This window comes from Dipodomys spectabilis, unplaced genomic scaffold (assembly GCF_019054845.1).
Source record: "Dipodomys spectabilis isolate Male_0828 unplaced genomic scaffold, ASM1905484v1 ptg000783l, whole genome shotgun sequence".
In the NCBI taxonomy this organism is placed as follows: Eukaryota; Metazoa; Chordata; class Mammalia; order Rodentia; family Heteromyidae; genus Dipodomys; species Dipodomys spectabilis.
The window spans coordinates 6,113,001-6,140,886 of record NW_024871460.1 but is presented as its reverse complement, the minus strand read 5'-3'; the positions used below and the strand labels follow the sequence as shown (position 1 = coordinate 6,140,886).

At 40.7% G+C, this 27,886-nt stretch overlaps 1 protein-coding gene across 8 annotated transcripts in view; it reads right to left on the bottom strand.

Annotated features, from left to right (window-relative positions):
• Window positions 1-27,886, bottom strand: part of Enpp2 (ectonucleotide pyrophosphatase/phosphodiesterase 2) — a 104,074-nt gene that overhangs the window by 62,577 nt on the left and 13,611 nt on the right. For 4 of the 8 annotated variants that reach the window (XM_042672937.1, XM_042672941.1, XM_042672940.1 and 1 more), the window contains exons 1-4: window positions 12,387-12,493; window positions 12,046-12,148; window positions 5,074-5,232; window positions 1,667-1,792 (exon numbers count right to left, since the gene is read on the bottom strand). In XM_042672937.1, coding sequence (XP_042528871.1) covers window positions 1,667-1,792; window positions 5,074-5,232; window positions 12,046-12,148; window positions 12,387-12,419 — 421 coding nt within the window. In that variant the 5' untranslated portion in view covers window positions 12,420-12,493. Of the gene's footprint in view, window positions 1-1,666; window positions 1,793-5,073; window positions 5,233-12,045; window positions 12,149-12,386; window positions 12,494-27,886 lie in introns of those variants that run through there. The other 4 variants (XM_042672938.1, XM_042672942.1, XM_042672945.1 and 1 more) reach the window with 2 other exon arrangements.

Below are 27,886 nucleotides of genomic sequence, written 5' to 3'. Positions count from 1 at the left end.
GAGAAAATGCAACACGGAGGTTATTTGCCAATGGGTGTGGTTGAATTTATAAGTGAAAACCAAGGCTACCTTCCACTCTTACCTTACACTCACATCTAAGAGCAGAGAAGTTGCTCACCTCTGTTCTGAGTCTGAAGGCAAGAACAGAGAACAGAATCCAGGTGCTGATGGCTCAGGCCTATAATCCTCAGGAGGCTCAGACTTGAGGATTCTAGTTCAAAGTCAGTCCAAGCAGATAAATCTGACTCTTATCTCCATATTGACCAGCAAAAAAAGAAGTAGAGGCATGGCTCAAGTGGTAGAACACTAACTTTGAGCAAAAAAGCTAAGCAAGAGTGTAGGCACTGAGTTCAAGTTCTAGTACACACACACACACACACACACACACACACACACACACACACACACACACACACACACACACACACTAGGAAAGTGCTCTGATTTTTAAAGAATAGATTTCTGCTATGGTATGCTTCCCCAAAGGTCATATGCTAGAAACTTGGTTTCCTTGGGTCAGATTAATTTCCACATGAATGGTTATTCTAAGGGATCCCACAGCTCCCTTCTAACCCATCATTGTGACACAGTCTGCTTTGTTGGGAGGAAGCTAGAAAGACAGCACTAAAGACCACACATGGGCTGCCTGGGCTTGCATGTTCAGCCTCCTAAACTGCGAACTCAATAAACATCTTTTCCCTGTAAAGCTCCCAGCTTCAAGTATTTTGCTATAGCCTCATAGAACAGACTAGAAGACAGTTTCTCTGCAGAAAATGAATATGATCAAAAAGAATTTACTTTAGGTGGCTCTAAGACAAACAAAAATGGCATGTCCTGAGCAACCCTGGGATTCAGTTTCCAAAGCCATCAGGTCCAAGGTGAGCCTTTAACATGGGACCACATCCTTGCTCACATCCCCATCCCTGCCCTCCCATCCTGCTTCCCACAGTCCCTCAATAACCTCCATGAATCGACTTCCTCTCTTGGGCTCTGCTCCTAGTAAACCTGATCTAAATCCAAGATCAAAATTTTAAGCAAGCTCTTAATGATTAAGGGTTAATCTACTTGAGGAAGGCGGTTTATCTTCTTATCAGTTCAGGGCACTGAAATGTGAAGTAAGCAAAGGTAAGAAAGAAGCACAAGAGAATTCATCAGTGCAACTCCTTCCCTCCTCCCAAATCTCCATCCTAGACATGGCATCCATGGTACCCAGGAGCTCTGGGAGTTCTCAAGTGTTTTTATTCTTTAAGATCTGAAGCCAACATGCATATATATACACACACCAACTGGCTAATGTATGGTATACACAGGGAGGATTCCAGTGGAACTCCTTTCAACAACTACCTTACCATTTCTCAACATGAATACCAGGAAGCTGAAACACGTGTGGTCAGGAGTGGAGGAGAGGGGGTGTCAAAGGGAAGAGGGCAGACAAATAGAGAGGGAAACGGTGGGCAAATGGAGTCGTAATATCCAGTGCACATATGTGAAAATGGAACCAGGTTAACTCGAAGGGCTGGGTGGGGTTGGGAGAGATAGGGAAGAATGATGAAAGGTGACACAGATCAAGATGTGCTGCACTTAGAAATGGACATGTTGAGTTGAAACCCTTTAAGGTTAATCCCAATTAAAGAAGTCAAATCTGAAGCCAATCCAAGTCTTGTACCTTTGCAAACCACTTGGTAATTGGTGCAGCAGTCTCCCCGGGCCAAGCAGTCCTCAGAGCAGTGACAAGCGTTTTCCTCGTTTCGTACTTCTCCACATCTGTCCTTAGTACATTCCCAGCCACGAGCTGAAATCATCACAATAAAACACTTTTGCTGCTGTGCACAAACCGAACGAAAGAGACCACGATTGCTTCCAAGAGCTTCCAACGAAAAGGCTCAAACACCACACACTGACTCAGCTTGTGCAATTTCAGTCAGCCAGAGGCCAAGAAGATGTTTGGAGCACTTACAGATAAGTTGAATTTCTAATTTTTCAAATCAGAGGGCACAGTCAAAGTACAATTGACCTCTTTGGGGGAAAAGAGAACCCAGAAAAGCCATCAAAGTATGCCTATCATTCCTGAATTGTCCTAAAGGATCCAATAAAACATAGGGTATCAGAATTTTGTGATGGGCACATCTACCATTGCAAGAATCTTCTCCACTTTCTGCTTTTTATATTTTTAGAAGGATCTTTACTAAACTTAGATCAGCTTGAGTTAAACACATGATTAAATTGTCTCTAATGGCCAGAGATAGACCCTGAGGTTAAAGTTCTAAAAAAAATATAAAGCAATATAAAGGGCAAGGGGGCTGTGGCTAAGTGTCCAACACTTGCCTAGCATGTAGGAGCCCCTGGGTTTGAAAGAGAGAGAGAGGGAAGACAGACAGAAAAAGAAAAAAAGGAAGCATGGAATAAAGAAGGAAGGGTTGGAAAGGAAGAGAGAATGAGGGAAAGAAAGAGAGAAAGAGAGAGAAAGAAAAAGAAAGAAAGAAAGAGCAGGAGGGAGGGAGAGAAGGAAGGAAGGAAGGAAGGAAGGAAGGAAGGAAGGAAGGAAGGAAGGAAGGAAGGAAGGAAGGAAGGAAGGAAGGGAAAGAAAGAAAGAGAAAGAAAGAAAGAGAAAGAAAAATAGAAAGAAAGAAAGAAAAGGAGAGAAAAGGGAGAAAAAGAAAAAGGGAGAAAAGGAAGGAAGGGGGAAAGAGGGAGGGAGGAAAATAAAGGAGCATTAAAATACTCACAGTTATCACTTATGACCCTAACGTGGCTGTCTCTCCAATAGAAGTCTCTACTGGCACAGATGTCAGTGGATGGGGAATAGAGAAATCCCTGTCTGAGCACCTATAACTGATAGCTCATAGTTCAACTCTTCTGAGAGATGAAAAGTAACCTTTTCATGTTCATCACTGTGTTATATTTTTTATTTGTCTGCTTGTTTGACTTTCCTCCCATAGACTACAAAGCTCTTTTCAACACTGTAATTCCAGTCGTAGACTCTAAGACTGTAACACTGTGGCCAACACATGGTAGGCATTCATTGATATTTATTAACTCTCATTGGAAATAGGCATGAAAAACAAACTAACTCTTGAAATCCAAAACATTGAAAATGTCCATGGTTAAGTCACAAATTCAACGATCTTTATCCCATGATGTCTATGTTCTATGTCTATATCTATGCTCAAGATACATTGACCAAGAAGAGACATGATCCCTATATTCATAGGGCTTCCATTCCAACTGGGAAACACTACCACACGCAAGGAACCCAACAAACTATAATGCATTCATCATAGTAACAAAATTGGAGATAACATAAATATTGATGAATTACTCAATGAATTAGGTTTCAACTGTTCAAGGAAATACTAATATAGCCATTTAAAAGGAAGATATACATATCAAAGTTTATAGATTAAAAATATTGCTGCATACAAACACATACACATGGTGCATACATTCATAGTATACTAAATCCACATACATACACAACACACACAACACACACACACACAGAGCAGGAAGAATTTATATTGAAACTTTGTTTCTAGAGTGCTTGTGTTGGCATAGCAGAGTCCCTGAGACTTTTCTTTCCTCCTTCCATTTTTTGTTATTTGATATCTCACTCTTCCATGCCTTTGTACACAGGGTTATTTTATAAAATGTTATTGCAGTCTACTTAACCTAGGAAGAAAGGCTCAAGCTTTTTTCAGGGAGAAAGCTTAGCCAGAGTCCCATGATGCACTAATCTTTGCGGGACTTGGAAGGCTGACATAACTTGTCAGGGGCACGATACTCAAGTATGGACAAGATGTAAGATGTTAGTAAAATCCACTGTGCTATGCAAACACAGACTGGTATTTGGAAATAATGTTTCAGAGCCACAAGAACTTTGCTGGAACATCTGTTGTGTCCATATACTTAATTTTACAAGGGTCTCAGTACATAAGTTTGCAGATTCACAGCTAAGAACCTGGAAGAAGAAAATAACCCCCCCCCCCAAAAAAGTGATGAAATGTCTGGAAAATGCATTATGTATAGGCTTATTAGGATATACATATGTATACATACATATACATTTATTAAATTATACACATGTATATAAGTATATATATTAGAATGGATATATATATATTAGTATAAATAGATAGATCAATAAGATAGACAGACAGACAAATAGGTATCTCCTAATGCAGCTTTTTTTATTTTTCAGGAGGTAGAAGAGCAAATCAGAATTAGTAATGAGTTGAAGTTAATTTTATATAAATGAAGTTCTGGGGCTTAAAGAAAATCATACTTCCATTTCTAATGATATCATTTTCTTAGAAAGCATCAAACAAATATCAACAACAATACAAGTCAGGCTTTTGAAGATATCATCCATGCACAAAAGTGAAAAAAATAAATAAGCAATGAATTCTCAAGGAAGCCATGGCATCTGTTTCTAGTGGTGCTGAGAATGGGTTGGCGCCCATCCCTCTGGATGGTTCACCCAGGGGTGTGGTGGTTTGGTGGCAAGCTAGCCCACACATCCAAAATGTTTGACTTTCAAAATGGGGGTGAAGAGATGGCAAAAGCCCCCCACCCCATGACTCGGGCATTTGTTCAATAGTTCATACGCTCTAAGGACTATTTCAGTATAGAAAAAATGCAAAGCAAACCAAGAAAAGTTTAGAAGAAGATTTTGGAGCTACTAGGATGCCAAACAGAACTTCATAAAAATGCTCCATTTGCATAGAACACAAGGATTGGTGTTTGGGTTGTTTTTTTTTTTAACCCAACACTATGCGTACAGTCATGTGACCAAGCAGCAAATGTGGAAATTTCAGGAAGAGATGGAACTAATGAAGGTAAACCACAGCGTGGCCACAAATGCCTCCAAAATCAGCATCTAATGCCTGCAGCTGGAAAGAGCTCTCTATGGCTGGGCCAACGGTAGACTGTAAGTCACTCACACAGACTGTGTTCATCATACAATCTACGGCCATTCAAGAAACAAACAAGAAAATCCACACTTTCGATAGACCAAAGCAGAGGGAGGCAAAGGCATGCACCACGGCAGGGAGCCAGGAATGGAGAGGGACTTACCTGTCTTCAAACACAGCTCGTCGAAGTCATGGCAGCAACTACTGTAGCTCTTACACAGGTTGTCACACCGACACTCAGGAGGGCCAACTTCCTGAAGTTCAAAGCACCTACCCTTGCACGATCCGGAAGTGTTGGTCCAGGGGGAGTCCGATAATACTGCTAGGGATGAAAGGCAACAACTTTAAGTGTGAGTCAAAAGGTGATGCCAAGAAACCACTCACAGGGTACTCCCAGGAGACTGCATGAGAAACCTGGCTCTATCACCTGTCCCCTATGGGTGACAAGAGTTGTGGCCAAACTGAACTGCATCCAAGGCTTTTGAGCAGTTTTCCCTGCAATATAGAAGTTTTCAGCTAAGTTCTAGGGACTCATGCCTGGAATCCTAGCTTCTCAGGAGGCAGAGACCTGTGGATTGAGGTTCAAAGCCAGCCCAGTCAGAGAGTACCATGAGACTCTTATCTCCAATTAATCAGCAAAAAGCTGGAAGTGGAGCTGTGGATCAAATAGTAGAGTGCCAGCCTTGAGCAAAAAAGCCAAAGGAAAGGGGAACACTGGTGGCTCATAACTCTAATCCTCGCTACTCAGGAGGCTGAGATCTGAAGATTATGGTTTGAAGCCAGTCCAAGCAGGAAAGACTGAGACTCTTATCTTCAATTAACCACCTGAAAACTGGAAGTGGCTCAAAGTGGAAGAGCAAAAAAAGTCAGAGACAGTGCCTAGGTCCTCAGTTCAAGTCCCATAAACAAACAAAAAAACCCTCAAAGGAGAGTGCAAGGCCCTGACTTCAAGCCCCAATGCCAACACACACACACACACACACACACACACACACACACACACACACACACACACACACACACACACAAAGGAAAATTTCAAATTAGCATGATGATCAATAAGAGAGACAGTATTCAAAATTGAAAACATTTAGGCCTCAACCAAGTCAACTGCTCCTACTTTCACTGATGAGAAAGACCCAACCCAACCCTGTGGGAAAGGCCACTAGCTGCCCGGAAAAGCACTCATTCCATAGGGAAGCTACAGGCCCAGGACTCTAGATACTTTCAAGAGATTGGTTATTAACAGAAATGAAGGACCATCTTATCTCGAATCTGCCTTTCGGAAGTTAGTGAAAGAGATCATCTAGGATCTCAGCAGCAACCTGAGGTTTCAGAGTCCTTGGTGCTCATTAGGAGGCCACTGGAGTGCATGGGGGGAGGGGGGGAAGGGACGGGGGAGAAACACTGATCTGTGTGCCATCCACACCAAAGGAGTCATCCACAGACATCCAGCTGTCTCTCCGGATTACAGGGTGAGAAAGCTTAAATAGAGCAGCTTTTTATGGCATTTTGTAGTAAAAATCTGTAAATACTTTGGCTTAATTTGTGACTATTTTGTTGGAGCACCATTGTTTATAGCACGCTGCATTCATACTTAAGACATTGTACCTCCCACTCAGGATGAGTGGGGAAGTGGGGTCTGTTCACAGGCCTCAGTGAGGGGCCCTCTGGTTTTGAGTGACAGGTTACTAACAGGCAGAAGGTTGAGTGACATTTCTTTCTTCTCATGGCACTTGGTTTTTTTACTTTATGAATTGTTGGGTAGCTATTAAGTACTATTACTGGTAAATAAATGTGTGCAGGGTCTTTTTGCAATAAAACTGGTTATGACTCGATCCACGTATTTAGCAATTGGGTCTAACCACACATCACTGTGATAGAATGTGGGCTCTTCAAGTCTCAACCACAGTGTAACTTACACTTCCCTTTAAAAAATAATAAGTAAACCTGGCATTTATACAATGTATTGTGTACATTACCTATGATGTAAATTGCAGTGTCGATATTTTTTAATTAAATGTTTTACGTCTACAAGTCTTTTTAAGTGAGAGTCCCACTGGTTTTCTCCTAACTACACTTCATTTGTTCCCATATAAGTAAACCACTCTGGGTAGTCATATACATTATGTCCTCATTTTACAACATGCTGATTAACCTTCTAGCTGATAATGCAAACACTATCTGGGGCATTTATTTACAAATGCTTTAGAATGAAATAACAAGGAATTCACACCAGTATCATGTAACAGACTAAACTAGTAGGTGTTGTATATCATTGTATTGTAGTTCATCTCCTAATTGAGTTTCGGATCCTTTATTAAGAGCAATTATGCCAAGGTTCCTTCTCCTCCTTGTGAACTTTGGGATACACTTGAGTGAAGGATGAGCTCTGCCAGTGAAGATGGAGTTGGGTCAGTTTCTGTCAGGAGAAAATCCATTCCCAAAGATGGCCTTACAAGTGGTTTCACAATTTTATTTTTCTAGGCTAGGAAGGTGGCTCAGTGGTAGAGCGCTTGCCTGGCATGCATGAGGTCCTGGGTTCGATTCCTCAGCACCACATAAATAGAAAAGGCTGGAAGTGGCACTGTGGCTCAAGTGGTAGAGTGCTAGCCTTAAGCAAAAGCAGCTCAGGGACAGTACCCAGGCCCTGAGTTCAAACCCCCGGACCAGCAAAAAAAAAAAAAAAAAATGCTTCTAAGCTGGGTACCAGTGGCTCACGCCTATAATCCCAGCTACTCAGTAGGCCAAGATCTGTGGTTGTGGTTCAAAGCCAGCCTGGACAGGAAAGCTCATGAGATGCTTATCTCCAATTAACCATCAGAAAACCAGAAGTGGCATTGTGGCTCAAAATGGTGAAGTGCTTGCCTGAAGTGAAAAAGCTCAGAGACAGCACCTAGACTCTGAGTTCAAACCCCACCACCGACACACACACACACACACACACACACACACACACACACACACACACACAAACCTATGCCTTCCTGAGTCTCTAAATCAGATGGACTTAAATTCCTCAAACTCTTAGATTTAACACTAAAATATCGCATTCTACAATATGGCTCCTAAGATCATTTTCCTGAAAACATAATGGCTCTATCTATCAGCTTGAGAGTTTCTTCTATTCTGCTTTCAAAGCTAGAGTGAGATTCTTACAATTATCAAATGAACATGAGCCTACCAACTACTCATACCATTTTCTATTTTCTCATAAAATTGTTAGCAGCACACTTTATGCCACATTTACCTACAAGTGTATTTCCAAACTGTCTTGTGAAGCCACTAAAAAATAGTGGTAAATTGGATTGGACAATCAAGTATCTAATAACCAGGGAATCACAAGCTCACAAATTTCCCTTTGTCATTCAAGTATTAAGTAGTGTATATCTCAGAGAAGCTATTCCATTTATACTTGTAGGTTGGAAGAATTTGCAAGTCAAAAGCTTGTATAGAGTAGAGTCCCCAGTGATGCTGCAAAAGTGTACACACAAATGTGTGGGACTGTCCAACACCTGTGTGCACCTACATTACTTCAGGTGAATCAAGCAACGCATCAGACACTCAGAACAAAGCTGTCAACTTTCCTTGAAAGTTAACTTCTGTAATCCTAGTTATGTAGGAACTGATTTGCAGTTCAAGACTAGTCTGAGGAGTAACAACAACAACAAAAATCTCATAAGACTCCATGGCTAAGTGCAGCCAATTTCGCCTGTAACCCCAGAAATGCAGCAAAACTAATAGGAGGATCACAGTCCTGGCTGGCCCAGTCAGAAATCAAGGCACTGTCTCAAAACTAATTAACACTTACAGGGCTAATGGAGTGCCTCACATAGTAGAATGTCTGCCTGACAAGTGTGAGGCTCTGAGTTCAACCACTATCAACAACAACAAGGAAAAGAACAGGAAATTAATTTCTGTGACCTCATTTGTCCTACTGTCCCTTATGTAAGTCCCAAAAAGATTATAATTTACTCTGCTCATTTCATACCTCCTAATAAATCTATAGATCTTTTACAAGCCTATGCTGCAAAAGTAGAAGGCCTATTTCATTCTGACAATCAATCCAGCTACCAAGCTAGTTAATTAATCATGAGTTTGCTTGCAATGTCACAGCCTTGAAACGAACACCTCAGTCCATAGTACAGCAGGGAGGGTGCACATGCATGCAGATCATCCTCTGCTCTTGTGGAGGAGCTCCAAGGAGCTCCAGTTACCAAACAAGAAGTTCTATGTTCTGACCAGGCTGCAGCTGCCCATATATGAATGTGACCTCTCTGGGCTTTGGAGCCTAAAGATATTGTGGAAAATAGGAATGAGTATTTTCCCTCCTAGGGTCTTATTCTCATACATGCATGAAAGCTTTGCTCACATTTAGAATGATCAATTACATATATTACACAGGAAACATTCTTTCGAAGTATATATAGCATTTTTAAATATATTAAAAAAAAAACTCTCTGCCCTATGCTTTCATCCAGTTTCCAAAGAATATCTTTGGTTTTTCTTTTTCCTTCTGGAGAAATTAACCATAGTGTCAAAAGAGCAGTTGAGCTACATAAAGCAAATAAATAAATAAATAAATATGCAGGCATACCAAAACCCTAAAACTCAGATTTCAATTGCATCTTGAGACTAAGCTTGCTACAGGTAGAAATTTAACTAAGAAATGCCTATCACTATTATAAAGAACAAAGATAATCAATGATTTTATTCAACAATTGCAGTAGCAAATGTTTTGTAATGTATTTGTCTATTTAATTTACAGATTTGAATGCAGAATGTATTACCTTTCCAGAGTAACACTGACAATGTTCTTAATATTTCTTATCACTGGAAATGATATATCATACACAAAATGTTTTAAAGGAGAAATGAATCTAATATATACTTTCCAAGTTTGTTCATAGAGAACACACAATGAAACAAAATGGACAGAATTAGAAACTTTTTTTTTTTAATTCCAGAAGGGAAACTAGAAACTAGGCTGTTCCTTATTGTCAGTTAAGAGGAAGACAAGAAGACAAGTGACTTGTGCAAAATCATACCACAGGCTACAAGGATCCAGAATGCCAGGCTACACACACACACACACACACACACACACTGAAACAACACAAAAGCACAAACTATGGGGGGGGGGATGGATGCTTGATTTTATGCATTCATTAAGAAAACAACATTTCAGCAGTGGTTCACTTGAAAAGCAGTGATCAGAGGATCCTGGTCAAAGCCAGCCAGAGGGAAAGAAGAAAAACAAGATAGTTTGAGAATCTCCATCTCCACCAATGGCTTGAGCACAGTGACACAGCCTGTCATCCCAGTGACTTGTGGAGCACAATTAGGAATTATCTCAGGCCAGGCTGGTGGAGGGAAAAAGTAAGACTTTACCTTTCCAAAAAAAACTCAATGCTGGTGAAGTGGCTCAAGAGGTAAAGCACCTGCCTAGCAAGTACTAAGGCCCTGAGTTCAAGTCCCAATACAAAAAAGTATTATTTAATTTCTTTGATATCAGTTTTAACCAAAGTAACATTTTAAAACTGGAAGAAAAAAAAAAAGCTCCCCCTAGATGCACTGGAAAAATCCAGCAGTTGGCCATCAAGTCCCGAGCTGGCCCACATGCCCAAGGACCTGTCCCTTGAGCCAGCTCCATCTTATTAGCCAAAATCAGCATTAACAAGAGTTATTTAACAGGAGGCTCTTGCTATCAATAAAACAGCATTCTTTTTTAGCCCAGTGATTAGCCACCACAGAACACAACTCATTTTGTGCATTTGAATCCTTAGGGCTGCAATTTTTGTAATGACTTTTTTGTTGTTGTTTATATGGTGCAGAGGAATTGAACCCAGGGCCTCATGCATACTAGGCAAGCACTCTACCACATTTGCAGCTGTACAGGGTTGCAATTTTTAAGAACTATTTCTTCACTTCTCACCCAAATCTCACCCCCCACCCTCCAACTCTCTCACCCACTTCTAAGTATTAGTCTCTCCATCTCTGGCATGAGTCAAATAGCTCATGTGATGTAAAGAAGATTAATATTCTATCAGTGCTTTTGTCCTAACTCGTCTAATAATAAAAATCCATGTTGGCTGGACAAGGACAGGTGGTAATTTCACATAGTTGTCCAATGAAAAAATATAGATGTACAAAATTCACAGGAAGACGGACAGACATGCTAAGATGTCAGGAAAAATCAGGAAAATATTGCCCCCTAGAGTACCCTCAACTGTATTTTTTTTTTTAATTCTCAAACCATCGGTGGCTCCAATTTCCAGGAAATTAACCAACTCATTGCTTAAGACCTGGTCATGCAAGCCCCCTAGCTGTATACAAGGAGCTCCTTTATAAGAATTCCCACTCTGCTCATGGCGTAGCACATTGTAAAAGGAAACGCTTTCACTTTGGTTATGTTAGCTAAGTCAGAGAAGGCTATTAAAACTTACCTTCCCCTTTGCTAGAAGAAAACCCAAGTATGAATCAATCCTTGATGGCTTGCAAATGAATCAAGCTTTTTCAGGCCTTCCTATTTTAGATAAATCTCAAAGTTCTAAATTTCTGAAGCTTTAAAAAGAGTACTGCACCTTTTTTTTTTTTGTTTCCATTCTTTTTCTTAGGGCAGAAGTTTCTGGAAGCAGATACTATATTCTATATTACATAACAACAAATCAGATTCAATTATCTCCAAAACAGTGAGCCAACACCTGTTCTCACCACATCTGCCTTAGCTTTGTCTATGAACAGAAGTTATTGTTATTACTAATTATGATTATCTTTAAGCAGTTGTACAAAATGGGTTCAGTTCAACAGGCTAATTTATGAGTACAATGGTATCTTGATTGATGCCACCCCTCCTATCATTCAGAAGAATTGTATCTCAGTAGTTATACATTTCACAGTACAATGATGTTAAGGCTTAGTTATTGTGGATCAATTAATAAAGGTTCTCCACCTAAAACCACTTTTTTCACCTGAATTACAGACAGAGTTTGTGTCATCCCAGAGAAATCTAGAACTAAAGTGATCCTGCAAGATCATCTTAAAGATGAGTCACCTAAGGAGCTTTCTGGTTACCCTGTGTATAGTGTTTTCGATCTAACAAGTGGATTGAAACGCAAATCATTACTACACTTACCTGTAGGAGGGCCTTCGTCCCATGTTTCCGCTCTCTTAATTCGACTTGCTGTGAATCCCAGGCAGATGTTGATCCCAATAGCAAAAGTGAACAGGGATATTACCTGTGGGAATAAAGAGACTGAACTGTCAAACAGAACTAGGCAGGCTCGCCTCACATTTCAGGCAGGCTCGCCTCACATTTCAGGCAGGCAATGCAAATGATTTCCACATCCCCAAGCTGCAAGCTTGGAAAATGCATCTTAAAGGTGCTGCCTTCAGCTGAGAAACAAACACTTCAAATTCCCAGGAAACAGATTGTGAAGGAGGAGCATTTTGCCTGCCCTGCCATGCGTCTCCTACCTGGTAGGATGGTTCTGAGCTGCTTCTTGCCATGTCAGAGAATTCTTGGAAAGCCTTCAGCAGAGAGCTCTCTGCCTTCACAGAGGGCTCTTCTGCTTTGGGGGCTCAGAGCGCTGTCTATTAACTCCAGGCAATCCCACCTGGGAAGTTGACAGCCTCCTCTGATTTGTCCACAGCTCGATTTCATCACAGTTGGTTCACAAATTACAACTCGGAGCCTAAGAGGCTTAAGGCATCGTCTTCTCTGTCCCCACCCCCTGTCAGCCCTCCCTAACACAGATACTTTCATGTGGTAGCCTCTAGCAACATGAGCAGAGCTCCTGTTGCCCTAGCCAATAGGAAGGCGTGATCAAAACTCCCTCACAAAAAGCATGGTTTGTCAAAAAAAAAGAAAAAAGAAAAGAAAAAAGAAAAGGAAAAAGAAAGAAAGAAGAAGGAAAAAAAAGAAAGACACCAAATGTATTTTTTCTGATACAAGGGGGGGGGGACAGAACTGAACTAAGGCTTTCTACCAATGTTTCAGCTTTTTCACTGATTATTCAGTATCGTCAACCTCACAACTACTTCATTTAAAAAAAAAAAAAAAAAAAAAAACAAGGAAAGTTTTATGATGTATATAACCCTAATAACTCTCCCTGTCTTTCCCATTTGTTTATTTTTCTGGCAGTTTGAACGGTCCTGTTCTATGACCACATTCTCAGATACAGTTTCTCACGATGAAATCTGCCCAAATTGCAACTCACACAAGAGATAGTATTATTTTCCCCCTCGGATTGCTGTTAAATTTCAGAGAAGTAACTTTTATCAAAAAAAAAAAAAAAAAAAGCCAGCAAAGCAGCATCAATCCTCACCCTGTGAAGAAAGACAAAATAACCAGTCTCTACCAGTTCCTGAAGAAAACAAAACAAAACCTCAGCTTGTTGGGGGTAAGAGGAAGGAGTAAAGGACCGGGAATAAGGAATCAAGAAATCTTAAGGGAAAACCCGATTAGCTTTTGAGTTCCAGATGCAAATCTCAATGGCAGCAGCCAAAGTTTAGATTTAAACAATGATTTCCCTAGCTGTTTTCCAGGGAAATGATCTTCTAGCTCCCTAACTTCTGTGTCCTTTAAAGCTATTGTGAAAGTTAAAAGTTCTTTCATTAAGCAATTTGGCAGCAAAGCCCGCCACTTTTAGAGGGGAGGGGGAAAAAATCTAGGGCTGCAAATCGGAAAGTTGTTTAAATAGTGTGTCCCTTTAGGATTCAAATGAGGGACAGTTTGTTTGAGGCTTTGCCCTACACGCTGAGGCTCTGGTGACTATCTTTCCAGCAGAGTGCATATGTGCATACATAAACAAATTTCTCCAGCAGCTAGTTGCTGAGGCTCAGCTCTTATAAAACATGATAGCACAAAAGCAAGATCTTGTTTACGGGGCACTCATTGCATAGGAGGCCTGGGTTTCATTAACAAATTTCAGAATTTAGTAACACTAATTGAAAAGAAGAAAAATATACTGCCAGATTTTAAGTAGTCCTCCAAACCTTTTAGCTTTGAACTCTTGAAAGCATGGACAGGCTTACTTGTCAGTTTATGCAAGTCGTACTTTAGTCCGATTTTTCAATTATTTCTGTTAAAATTTTAAGATGCAAGCCTGCTATTTTAGGGGGAGAATGATAAACCCCCAAAAGAAAATATCAAGGCCATCCTGGGATTTTTTTATTTGTTTTTGGTTTTTCTGCTATTGCTTATTCTGTGCCAGTACTGAGGCTTGAACTCAGGGCCTGGGCTAGCTTCTATCCCTTAGCTTTTTTTGCTCAAGACTAACACTCTACTTAAGCCACAGCTCTACTTGTGACCTTTTACTGGTTAATTGGAGATGAGACTCCTCAAGACTTTTCTGCCTAGGAGGGCTTTGAACCACAATCCTTAGATCTCAGCCTCCTGAGTAGCTAGGACGATACAGGCGTGAGCCCGGGAGCCCAGCTTGTTATTTCATTTACGTTCTGACAATCCACTCCTCTTCTCACACTCATCCTCAGGCCTTGCCAGACAATTCAACAACTTTACATTTTGTCTGATATTTGATGGGTAAAACCCAGCTTGAAGACAATGAAAAACAGACCTCAGGAGTTGAACATTACCCTTTACCTTATTTCACTTTTTTTTGTTTTAGCTATGTAGAAGTAAAAGGCTCTTTTATGTATAGTAGCCCAGAGATGGGGATTGATTGGGTCCATGTTTGTCATCTATGATCCAAAAAGATCCACATCCGTCACTTCCTGTTAACACCACTGCCAGAGATCTTCATTTTCCACCAGGTATTGTAGATAACAGGAATTTATCACTATACTCATCATCATCTTCTTCTTTTGCTTTACCACTATCATCATATTCTAGCCATAGTTACATCGAATTTTACTACAAGATCATCCTCATAAATTCATTCACAAGAGCAAAGCCAAAGTCCCTACTTCAGGCATCAAATCAACTGCAATATATGATTAGCCCTTATTAATCCAAGCCAAGAATACCCCAAAGCATAGTAACACATAAAAGACATTGAGAAATTCAACTAAAATGACTAGAACAGAGTCAAAATCTTTTCTGGGAAGCCAAATTAAGGAAGTCCATCTGCTATGGTCTTTAAGATTATGGCAGATCACACATGGCAGGCTCAGTGAACAAGAAAGGGTATGAGGAAACCTAAAAATTTACAATCCAGCCTGGTTATTAACCCGGCTATATTTCAGAGAACACTGCCCCCTGGCAGAAGAAAATCTAGAACTAGAGGCAAAAATCTTTCAACTGTCTCAGTCCCTAGAATCTGTTTCTCCAACTTTATCAAGCATAAGAACTAAGGGTGTGGAGAATTGAAATGCTGATGTTTATGCCCTACTCCCCAAGATTCTGATCCATCAGGTCTCAAGTGTGGAGAGATTGAAAGAAACAGGGGGAAGAGAATAAAACAATATGTTATCCTGATATAAGTCATATAAGAACCACATTTAAAGAAACAGAACATTAGAATGAATTACTGTGTGTTGGATTTGCTTGACCTAATTACTACTGCAACATTAATATATTATTTAATGGCAGTCCCTGTTAATTGGACTATAGTTTAGAATTCCTCATGGCAAACTAGAGCTGCTTGACTCATCTCTATCCTAAGAAGCAGAACAGAAATTTATTTGCTTTCCTGGTGCTACAAAGCAGCAGTGTGCGTATTGCTTAATTGCAATACAGTAGTTGCATTTATACAAATGTACAGTCTATCTTTTCATGAAATCACTCTATGAATCCTTGTTCTCAAGTCCTGATTGAGATAAGAGGGCTTAAAGCTTGCAGTGAGATCTGAAAGATAGGTGATTGATGGTTGTCATTCTTGCTCCCTGCAGTAATTTTTAAATTGTCATAAACTGACTAAAACTTCATCGACATCTAGTTTCCCACTCTGCAGAATTGGCATAACTCAGCTTAACATGACTTCTAGAAAAATTCTAAGATGCTGTACGATGTCAGATCATTACTCAACACATGATTTTCAGAATTATCAATGAGCAGTGGTCTTCCTAGTCTATTTTTAAACTATTTAAGTCCTGTTTTTTAAATTCTGCTGTGGTTGGGGAAAATGAGAACATTCAGAGTTTTTTAAATTGGACAACAGTCTGCAAAAGGGATTGGCCAATCTAAAGTGAGCAAACAACTTTGGCAAGAAGCAGACTCAATCACTCCCTCAATGCAGAATGCTGTTTCATAAAAAGTAGATAGCACTTAACAGTGCAAACCAGGCAAGCAAGGTTTTATGCGTAATACATGGTCCTAGGGATTATCTGTAGTAGAGAATTAGCAAGTGTCTGTTCCATACAAAAAAGGACTTGTTCTATTACTTATTATATAACCAGAAGCTGCAACAGTCATATCTTTTGGTGACTTTAACCTGTATTATAAATGTCTGTACATCATATTTACTCCCTAACAAATCAAAGTAATGAATCCCACTGTGGAACCATCTCTGCCCTCTCTAAATATCTATTTGTTGTACAGGGGTTCATCGAATCTCATCAAGTGCCAGTATTGTCAGTAGATCTCCATAGGGAAGTGAGCCAGACAGCATCTCTGTCCTCCACATTAATCAAACAGACACACAAATAAATGTAAAGCTGCAACTGTAATCAATGCAGACATGTAGAGGAACATGTTGCTATGAGAAGGTGGATCTCAGGACTGACCTAATAAGGAGAGTCACTTCATGTCTGTCAATTGCACTGTAATTTGAGGAGTGGGTGGGAACATCTAGATTCAGAGAAAAGGAAAGAATTCAGGACAGAAGAGACAGAATGCGCAAAAGGTTTTGTGTAGGCCCAACAGATCATGAAATAGAACTGGAAAGGTTAGGAGAAATTACTCATGTGGTTTTCCATGAGTTACCTTAGTAGTATTGTCTTTATCCTCAACCCAATGGACATTCTTTAGAAAGCTTAAGAAAGTGGAAATTAAATCAGATTTTGAAGCACTAATCTCATTATATTGTGGATACGAATTGGGAGGAAATCAAGAATGGATATAGTAGATCAATTTGGAAACCATGACAATAATACAAGTAAGGGCTGCTTGCACCAGTGCAGCTCTGCTGGTGGTAGAAAGGAAGAGAAAGTACAAGTGTCAGGAAAAGGCTTGTAAATGAACTGAGAATAGAAGTTGAGGGGTAGGTGGATGGTAAGTGTGACTCTGGAGTTTGATTCAAGTGGTAGAGCATCTGACCAATAAGCATAAGACTGAGTTCAAAATCCCACACAGCAAAAATAATTCAACTGAGATAATCTAACAATAACAACAGAGCATTACAATGGTCAAATACACACTCAGTAAAATTATTTCTTCTGATTAGATGTATGTGTTTGTTAATGTTTAATTTTGAATAGTTAAAGGATATGGCTAATAGTTTTAAACATTTGTCTAAGGAAATCGATCTTAATCAAGAGTAATACTACAATAGGTCTTGACCAGGAATAATATATTTAGTTACTTATAACTGTAGTGCTAAAAGGACTGTCCCCAGGAAATAACTCCGTTTTTGTCCTAAGTCGAACTTATAATGAGCTATGTTGAGACTCAAAACTCAATTTAACAATGTTACTTCAGCTACTCTGAAACATACATATTAAATAGCCAATCAAGTGGAGAAAGGCCCTAACATCTGGGGAGAGGGATCCTGGCGCTATCCTAACAGGCAGGAAGAGCCAATGCATCAAGAGTGCAAGCTTCCTGAAGACATCCATGTTTGCATCTACTTTGTAATGGGATTATGCTATAGACAAGCACCAATGGGTAGAGAGATAACTAAAGGTAAAATTGTTTTACAAAACTTCAGCCACAGAGCTGGAGACTCTTACCCTCTCCCCTTCATTGTGACTTCTCTTAAATGGTGACCAAGTGATTGAGCCAAGAGATCTAAACCAGCCTGGTCTACATTCATTAGAATGTAGCTCTCTGTCCCACTGCAGAGCCTAAACTCAGCACATCCCAAACACAGCTACCTCAAAAACCAGTTGAGTGACTTTTTTGTTTTGGCAGTACTGGCATTTGAACTCAGAACCTAGTGCTTTCAAGGCAGGTACTCAACCACCTGAGCCATGCTCCCCCAACAATCCTTTGTGACTTAGGTTATTTTTCAGATAGGGTTTCAGAGTGGCTTCAGAACAGGATCCTCCTCCCCATACCACTCATGTAGCTGGGATGACAGGCATGTCCATCATATCTAGCTTGTACCTTGAGATGGGTTCTTGATCATTTTTTGCCAGCCTCCTGATGGTAGTTTTCATAATTTTTTTTCTATTACAATACCTTAACTTCTTATTTCTCATCAGACACTATGTCTAACTAGCTCAGTTATTCAATATAATTATTTCCATCATTTATGCGAACTTGCTGAGTGATCTCAGAACCTATATTAGCATCCTTTGTGATGATTTTTAACGTTTCCCACTTTATCTTTACTACACAAGCCTTAGAAGGTCCTCTCACAACTCTTCTTCCTGTGTGCACCCTACCCCACCCCAAACTCACACCATTTCTTTGATTCCTCGTTTATACATCCTGTAGCTCATTCCCATTCATTACCCAGGGAGGCCTAAATAAAATGCTAAACTGATGATTTTCCTCTGAAACTTAAAATCTTTCAGTGGCTTCTCTCATACAACTGTCAAGGTATAGTCCCTGGACCAGCACAGAAAGAATCACCCTGAATCTTCTAGAGTTCACCTAAAACTAACCAAATGAAAAAGCCTAGGAGTGGAGTCCACAATTCCAGTTATAGCAAGACCATCATTCTGGTACAGACTTGAGAACCACTAATCTGGAGGATAAAAAAAAATCCCAAGTCCTTAGCAAGGCATCTAGGATCCTATATCTAAAACTAAGCACTTAGGACTCAAATCCTAAACACCCCCACTGCTTAACTATGAGACCTTACATGACCTCAGCCTGAGCAAATTCCCTATTATTCCCTATTCTAAGACTCCATTTTCTTGTCTTATCCATCTCAGGATTCTTGAGAGTATTACACAAACTAATCCATGTTAATCACCACTAATCACAGAATAATGCTTAATAAATAGCATTACAGAAAGATTTGCCATTTCTTGATTAAGTTGTATTCTTTCACACCTCTATTCCTTAATATATATCATTGCTTTGGCCTCAAATGCTCCCTTCATTTACTCTCCCTGGCAAACTCCAATGTATTTATGAAGATTCAAGTCACATGTCACCAGGCCACAGGGCCAAACTGACCTACCCTCACCCCGCTGGACAGCAGTCTCCTCACTCCATTCTCAAGTTCTCTGTCGCCTTTTCTAGGACACTTCTCTGTAGCATCTTTATTTCCTGAGTCAAGAGATTCTACCCAAGATATTTACCTCTGATCCCTCTAGAGTTTCCTATTTGCTTTTGTTTTGAGTATGTCTTGCCTTATCAATAAAAGCATAAATTCTCAGAGAGTAGAACAAATAAATAAACATGATGCAGGCTAAGAGTTTGAATTCTGTATCTGACAGAGATGCACCAAATACTTTTGAGCATGCGACTTTCCTTCCCTCAATGATGTCTCTTTTTTTTTAAAAAAAAACAAAAAAAGGAAAGTTTTTAACACACAGGATGAATGTGAAGAGTAAGTAGTATAGTGGAATTCTTGAAACAAAGAATAAATAGTAGCCATTCGCATATATGCCTTGTGATTCTACAAATACAGGTATCCATCCTTTTATTTTTGTCTATTATTTTTATTGCCTTGGCAATAAAAGTATTTGTTCTCAGACAGTGGGGGAAATAAACCACTAAGAGTTTGGGTTCAAGAGTATAACAGACTTGTACCTGCTACTTTGGGCCATGAGACTTTATTTCCCTGAGACATGAATTTCTTTAAAAAGAAGAGTAGTTCTTATTACATAGGATTAAAATGAAGACCTAATTAAATAATATATGCTAAGTAAGTAGCCAAGTGCTTACAACATACACCAGTGTTAGCCATGGTCAGGTATAGGACAGTAAGATATATACTCAGCACCTTGCAAGCTGTCCTCCCATAAATAAGTGCTTTTTTTAAAAAAAAAAAAAAATTATTGGTCAGTTGTGGGGCTTGAACTCTGGGCCTGGACTCTGTCCCTGAGCTCTTCAGCTCAAGACTAGCACTTGAGCCACAGCACAACTTCTGGTTTTATGGTGGTTAATTGTAGATAAGAATCTCAAAGACTTTCCTTCCCAGCTGGCTTTGAACCACGATCCTCAGATCTCAGCCTCCTGAGTAGCTAGCATTACAGGCATGAGCCACCAGCGCCCAGCTAAGTGTTTTTTTTAGAATGTACCTTCTAGGAAATTTCCTTTCCTAGAATTATGCTAAGAGATTATATTAAGGTAACATGCTATATTATACTGTACTGTATTGTACTATACTTACAATGTTACACAATAACCTTTTTCCCACTCTCTAATCTCAAAAGAAAACAATCAGCCCCTTATTTGGCAAAGGTGGGGTGAGTCTAGAGACAGCTTTGAAGAGGATTCAACCATAGTAAATATTTGGACTAGAAAGCCCTGAGAAGTTGAGCTTCAACTCAAGGAACGTGTTTGAACTCAGATCCACCGGGCGGCTGATGCCGGCTTACTGAATGGTGTCAGCAGGCACAGGAGCTCGCTCACCACCCACACAGCAGGATTCTGTCAGGGAGGAAGCAAAACTGCGGCCTGGGGTTCCTGGAGAAGCAGGCCGGCTGTGGTCAGCAGATTGTTGTAGCAGGGAGTTTCCTGATCAAAAGCTTCTACCAAACTAACTAAATAAATAAATCCTGCAGCAATGGTAAACAAATGAGTGCTTTCCCTAAGACGGGGAGCACATTTGTTAACTGGAGATTGGTCTCACGACCCATTGCTGGCTAGGCAGGCAACTGTACCACATCACCATCCCCTTTCTGCCTCGGTTATTTTCTAGATAGAATTTTGCTTCGTGCCTAGACTGGCCTGGGCTGTGATCTCCAACTATTTGTGATTTCCTTGTGTCACTGTGGGTGGCGGGAATTTGATACTGTGTCCTGTCCATTGTCTTTCTCTGTAGCTGGGGTAATACTGTCACCATACCCAGCCACTGAGATGGGGTCTCTCAAACTTTCATGTCTGGTCTGGCCTCGATCTTTGATCCTTTCATCTCTATCGCCCAAGTAGCTGAATTACAGGATTGAGCCACAGGAAAGAAAACATTAAGCTGGGAATGGTGATACACATCTGCAATCCTGGCCACTGGCGAGGCAGCGGCAAGAGGATCAGAAGTTCAAGGCCAGATCCTGCAAAAAGGTAGCAAGACTCAGCTTCATAAACAAAAGGGCCGGGCTATAGCTCCAGCTGGAGAGCACTTGCCTAGCACACCTGACGCCTTTGATTCAATCCCCAGCAGCAAAGGAGGGAGGGGAAAAAAGGAGAAGGAGGAGAAAGAGAGAAGGAGGGAGGGTCGAAGCGAACCTGAGCCTCAGGTCTGTGCCTTTCAAAGTCGTCAGTTATTCTTTGAACCTGACAACCCCAAGGGGGATTGGAGTATTTTCAGTCCTAAAGTCACCTCTTACAACTATGCCCTGTGAGCAACTGAACTCTATCCTTAGAGTAAGGTAATTCCTTGGGACTCCATCAGAGCCATTCAGGCTCTCTACCACACCACAGCTGTTAGAGTATATTAGACTTGGCCAGAAAACCACACAGACATCCAGGCACAAAGAACAAGGGTTTATTGCCAGCAAAGGGACCAGCAAGACCCCTTCTCATGAGAGAGGAGTAAGATGAAGTGCCGGCTATTGTCTGAGGTGACCTATATAACCTAGGAGATTAGGCAGGGACTAGAAGAGGCTAGGAAGCGGAGACCCTGGTGTGGATGTGTGGACAAGGGGCTTCATCATGGTGGATTAGGATTTATGGCTGCTGCCCAAGTAATAGATAATGGGCCCTGCAGATCCAGACCTGAAGGTCACTCTAAGGGGATCTTGCTTGCTATGGTGGTAGCTGCCCCAGAGGAGTGCCATCTCAAGACAAAGCGGGGGTTGGAGGCTGATTATTTACTGTCTTTACTAAATGGGCCTAGTGTTGCCTAGGAAGGGAGCATGCTAAGCTATGGGAAGGGGAAGGAGCATGCTAAGCTATGGGAAGGGAGCTCATTGGGCTAACAACATCCATCAGGGTTTATGTGTCATTTCACTTTCAAATACCACAGCTTAGAAGAGACGCCAATGTTCTCCTACAATCTTCGATCTTAATGGCAATGAACTATACAGTGAGGAGAATTGGTGTGCAAATTGAAGAACAATCAGAACAATTGAATTTGGACAAAACTTCTTTAAAGACAAGCAACAACAAAGGCCATGCCTAGGAGACAGAAATCAAGACACATTTCACATCGCCACTTTATAATCAATAAAGCTGAAAGACTGGGCATAAACTGTCCCAAAGCTAGCATGCCTCTGACTGGAGACCAGACCTGCTCATGTAGCCCATAGGCATTTGATATACTGGTTAAGTTAAAAAGGTAGAGAATGATGGGTGTGCCCCACTGCCCATAGAAATCTGTCTTCTCACTATACCCTCACATCACAGAAGCTAAGGGAAGAGATGGTGGCTGATTTCCTGAATCACAAATTCAAATATGCTCTTTTCTTTTCTTTCTTTCTTTCCTTTTTTTTCATACTGTGAATTGAATTCCAGGGTTCATGCTTTGGTAGAAGCATTTTTGTACCCCATTCCTAAGTTCTTTTGCCACATATGGTCTTGTACTAACTTTGCCTCCTGGGCTGGTCTCCAGCTAAGACCTTCCTACCCCCTTCTCCTGAGTAGCTGGGATTAGTTGTGTGTATCATCATGCTCAACTTACAGCATGTCTTGAAATCCATTTTCTAGTCACAGGGAGCTGCTACTTACTATGTTCCATAGACTGAATTAAAATTCACCTATATCTTAACAGCATGAAAGTAAGAGTTTATAGAAACTCTATAGAGGGAGTTCAATCTATGTAGAATAATGTTCTTGAAATTGAATGCAAAGTCCAAGTACACATTCACACTCAGAGAAATCAACCTTAAGACTTCCATTTGGCAGTTAGAGGGTTTGAACCCAGGGATCCATACTTACTAGACCAGTGTCCCTCCACTAAGAAACACCCCCAGTCTCTATCCCATCTTGTAAAAGAAACCTGGGAGGCTTTGTTATAGGCAGGCTCCGTCAGAGCCCATGTCTGGGCAGAGGTCTAAATGTCTTCATTTTGTCCTTTAGTTAATGATTGCTGTCTTACTGCAGGAAAGAAGTTTGCACTGGGCCTGGCACTGCCCAGACCACTTGGACTATGTTCACCACTGGGGAGCTCAGTTTAGGAGGTCACTAAAAACCAGAAGGCTTGAGAGAAATGACTGGAAGTATGAGGAGTTTTTCCTCCCCCAATTCATGAATCCACGGATTCATTTAACAAACTTGTATGGAGCACCTGTTATGTTTGAGGCTTGTGTCCTGGGGATCCCACATTTTGGTGGGAGAAGAAATGTAACTCAAATGTCAAGGTGGGGGTGGGGGGGCTGGGAAGGTGGCTCAGTGGTAGAGCGCTTGCCTTGCATGCATGAGGCTCTGGGTTCGATTCCTCAGCACCTCATAAGCAGAAAAAGCTGGAAGTGGTGCTGTGGCTCAAGTGGTAGAGCACTAGCCTTGAGCGGAAGAGCTGAGGGACAGCACCCAGGCCCAGAGTTCAGGCCCCATGACTGTCCAAAAAACAAAAAACAAAAACAAAACAAAAAACAAAAACAAAACTGCCAAAAGTCAAGGTGAGGGAAAAGGAACTCTCACATACGATGGGTAGAAATGTAAACTAGTACAACCACTACGAAATCAAGATAGAGATTCCTTTAAAAAGTCTAGAGACAGGCACTGGTAACTCATCTCGATAATCCTGGCTACACAGGAAGCAAGACCTGGAAGACTGTGGTTCAAAGCCAACCTAGGCAAAAAATGGTGTGAGAGTCCACCTCCAGAATAATTAGCAAAAATCCAGACTGGAGGCATGGCTCAAGTGGTAGAACGCCAACTGTACGCAGGAAAGCCAGAGAGAGCACCAGACCCCAAGGTTAAGCCCTGATACCAGCACGTACACACACACATACACACACACACACAACTAAAAGTAGACACCCTATGACCCCATCATACCACTCGGGCATATATCAAAGGAGTCTAAATCAATATACTATATCAGCTATACCTGCATACCTGTATTTATTGCATCTTTATCCAAAATGTGATGAACTATGGAATCAGCTGAGGTACCCAGAAACTCACAACTGGATAAAGAAAATATGGTATGCGTGTGTGTGTGTGTGTGTGTGTGTGTGTGTGTATGTGTGTCTGTGTGCCACAGAATATTACTCAGTCATAAAGAAATATGCCATTTTCAGGAAAATAGGTGAAACTAGAAATCATCATGTTACATTTGTTATTTTTCCTCCATCCATGGTGATAGACCATGGAATAAATTCCCTTACCAAAAAAACAAAAACAAAAAACAACTTCACAGCCAACACTGAAGTGGGGCCTAGAGAATCAGTCCAAAATTCTTGTCCAGTCCCAAATCAGAGAAAGATTGGCTTTACTACATCTAAAATCCTTTCACAGTCTAGGTAACTACAATTTTATTCTCTTCCCTTAGGAAGCTGACCTGTCCCTGTAATAACCAGCAAAGAGCAATTCCAGTCAAATCCTATAACCAGAGTTTAGGTTTACTTTTGTCTAGATAAATGAAAGAAAAATTAAAAATCCCTTACTGTGCATACTTTTTTCTTAGTCCCTCAACTCCTGAAGGAAATATATCTAGATAGAGGATAGACAGGTATTCAATAGATAATATCTTGCTTACAATTGTAGGCAAGCGGTGAAGCAATATTCTTCTGGATTGATTCGCCTTACAGGCATCTGATGAGCAGACCATACCCTGCCTCTCCTACCCTCCCAGCTCGCTCATTCTCCCTTGCACCACAGAGCCCTGCATCTTGGAAATCAGTAACCTCAAATGGCCAGCAGTGTGTTATGCAAGAGAATGCAGAAGTCCCAGGCCTTGGTTTGTTCTGCTGCACATCTGCTGCTCTTGTGAGAGATGTTATACAACTTGTTCATTACTGAAATCCTGAACTGTCAGACTTGATCAGAATCATGACCTGGATGTTTGCCAGTCATGTGGCCTTGCGTGAATTAGGAAATCTCTCTAGACTTCCAATTCCCTCATAGGAAAAAAAAAGGCTGGGGGAACAATCCTACCCCTTCTTTATAGACTTATTATAGAGATTAAATAAAATAATTATGTGGTATTCATTGTTAATAGCAATGACTACATCCACTGAGCACCTAACAGACCTGGTCTCGCTGGATCGCCTCAATGATCTTGCAAAGGACATATTGGTTCATCCTTTTTTACAGAGGTTCATGAAGATTTGAGTAACTAGCCCAAGTTTACCAATCCAGCAGAGACAGATCTGCCATTCAAAGTCAATCTACCAAACCATAGTCTACCTTCTAATTATTTCTAATTAGAGTATACCATGATATGGTAGTTTTATTACCATTAAAAGAAATTCTTCCTTTCTGGATACAGGGGCTCACACCTATAAACCCAACTAAATTGGAGATCGAGACTAGGAGGATTGAGGTTTGAGGCAAACCCAGGTAAAAAGGCAGTGAAATCCTCATCTCAACAAGTTAGGCATGTTTTACACCTGTAATCCCAGTACAAAGGAAACACAGGTAGGAGAATTGTGGTCCATAGCAGAGTGACAAAAAGCATGAGATCCTGGCTGAGGATATGGTGATGGTTTGACTCTCAAGTGGGTTAATGTTTGCTTAGCAAATGTGAGCCTTTGACTTTAAACCCCAACACCAAGAAGAAAAAAAAAGGAAAGAACGAAGGAAAAATAGGAAGGAAGGAAGGAAGGAAGGAAGGAAGGAAGGGAGGGAGGGAGGGAGGGAGGGAGGGAGGGAGGGAGGGAGGGAGGGAGGAATCTCCTGTGTCTTTATTAGGTAGGCAGATGGCAAGGATTTTTTTCTCTGCGGCTTCTGAGAATTGAGAATCAGAATGGATTCTATAAGACAGTTCCTCCTTTGCCACCCTAGCAAGCCAGAACCACTGTGGCAGGACCCTTTCTTTGTGTCATCTGACTGATGAAGCTACTTTTTGCTGCCTCCTACATCTGAGGCTGAGTAAGTCTTAGTCACACACTTCCAGCCTATGTGGCCTCGTGTGACAGGATATTTTGCAAAAGATGCCATTTCTCTCCTTTTCCCAGTTGTTCCTTCCTTGCTGCAGCTGTTTCCCTTTCTTCTTGAGAACTGATATATTTTTTTAATGCCCATGTCCTTATTTTTACAGTTAATCCCATGTGACCTTACTATTAACAATGATCCAGTTATTTCCCTGAACAATACAGCCAATTAGAAGAAGGATGCTAAGAACCAGGATCTCCTCTGTTGAAGCTGGAAGTCATCTCCCCATGTCAGTTGTTCTCATGGTACCCAACACATCTGACCATGATTATGACGCCATGCACAGTATCAACAAACAGTGCCAAGTCCACTCTTGCTCATCGGCTAATGGGGGACTCTTCATTTATTGACTCATTCATTTCCTCATTCATCCACTTATGTAAAAAGAATTCTATTGAGAATTTACTGTGTTCTGGGTGCTTTTTTTCTCTAGGTTCAAAAGACACCAGCAACTCGCAAAGAACCCAAATACTCACCCATGAAATGTACATTTTTTTAATGGATGAGAAAAGGCATTAAATATATCCATTTGTAACAAGACCTACAAATAAAGAATCAAATAAGATGCTAAGAGGGACAAGAATTTCACCAATAAGACTATAAGAGTGATCACATTTTACAAATAAACAGTTTGAGTAATTTTCCCAAGGCCACTCAATCAGTGATAAAAACAAGAATCTGCAGTATTCTGACAATAACAATGCTTATACTAGTTACCATGTACGTAGTAAATTGATTGTTTTCATGACATACTTGGATGACTTCATTGTACAAGGGAAGAAAGGAAGGCTCTGAATGATGATCTCATTTGACCAAGGCCACATTGTTAGTGGTAGAATAGAGATTTAAAAGCAGCCTGATTGCTTCAGAGCCCATGGTCTTTCCAACTCATCCTGAGCTCTACTGGAAAATCTCACTCAATAGAAAGTTCTTCAAGGATAGCAAATTTATCTCCGTCTTCTCCCAAATGTCCTGCAGTATCAGGTATAGGGCGTATGTGTGGAGCAGTCTCAGTCCACAGACCACCAGAAATTTAAGTAGACAAAAAAAAAAGGATTCCAAGTCTGATATCTGGCTCTTCTCTTCTTCCCCTCAGTGACTTGAAGAGTGTTATTAGCACCCCAGGCAATACTACTCTTGAGTAGCAGAGGGCCCGATGATTGAAGAAGCTCAGACTGTAAAAGCAACCTGCTGGCATCATCCTGAAATACCCACATTCCCAATCAAATTTGCACCCTGGGCTTTATTAGGCTTGTGTTTGTCTAGGAATAAAAGAAATCGACAAGTAGTAGGTGCATGCTCTGCATTGTAATGACAAGTGAGATCCTGTGGAGTGAATGGAGCATTGTGGTGAAGCTGAAGAGCATCAGGACTCTGGCCTTGCCCCATCCCTAGTCTAACAAGGCTTTCCTCAACATTGCTCAGCACTGGTGCTCACAGCTGCACAAAAGAACTTTGCATTTTGCATTTATATGCACAGCATGGCTAACTCACGGTAAATGGTCAGATGGTTCAAATGAAGGAATGTCTTTTTCTTTCTACTTCTTTTTCAAGTTGCCAACAGCTAAATACAAATATTTGAGAGCAAGTATAATTTTTTAAGATTTAATAAAATAGACACAGTTCTTCAAAATCTGACAAATCTAGGTTTAAATTTATGTTGTCACTTACTAGCTGCCTGAGTTTGGAAACTGTAAAT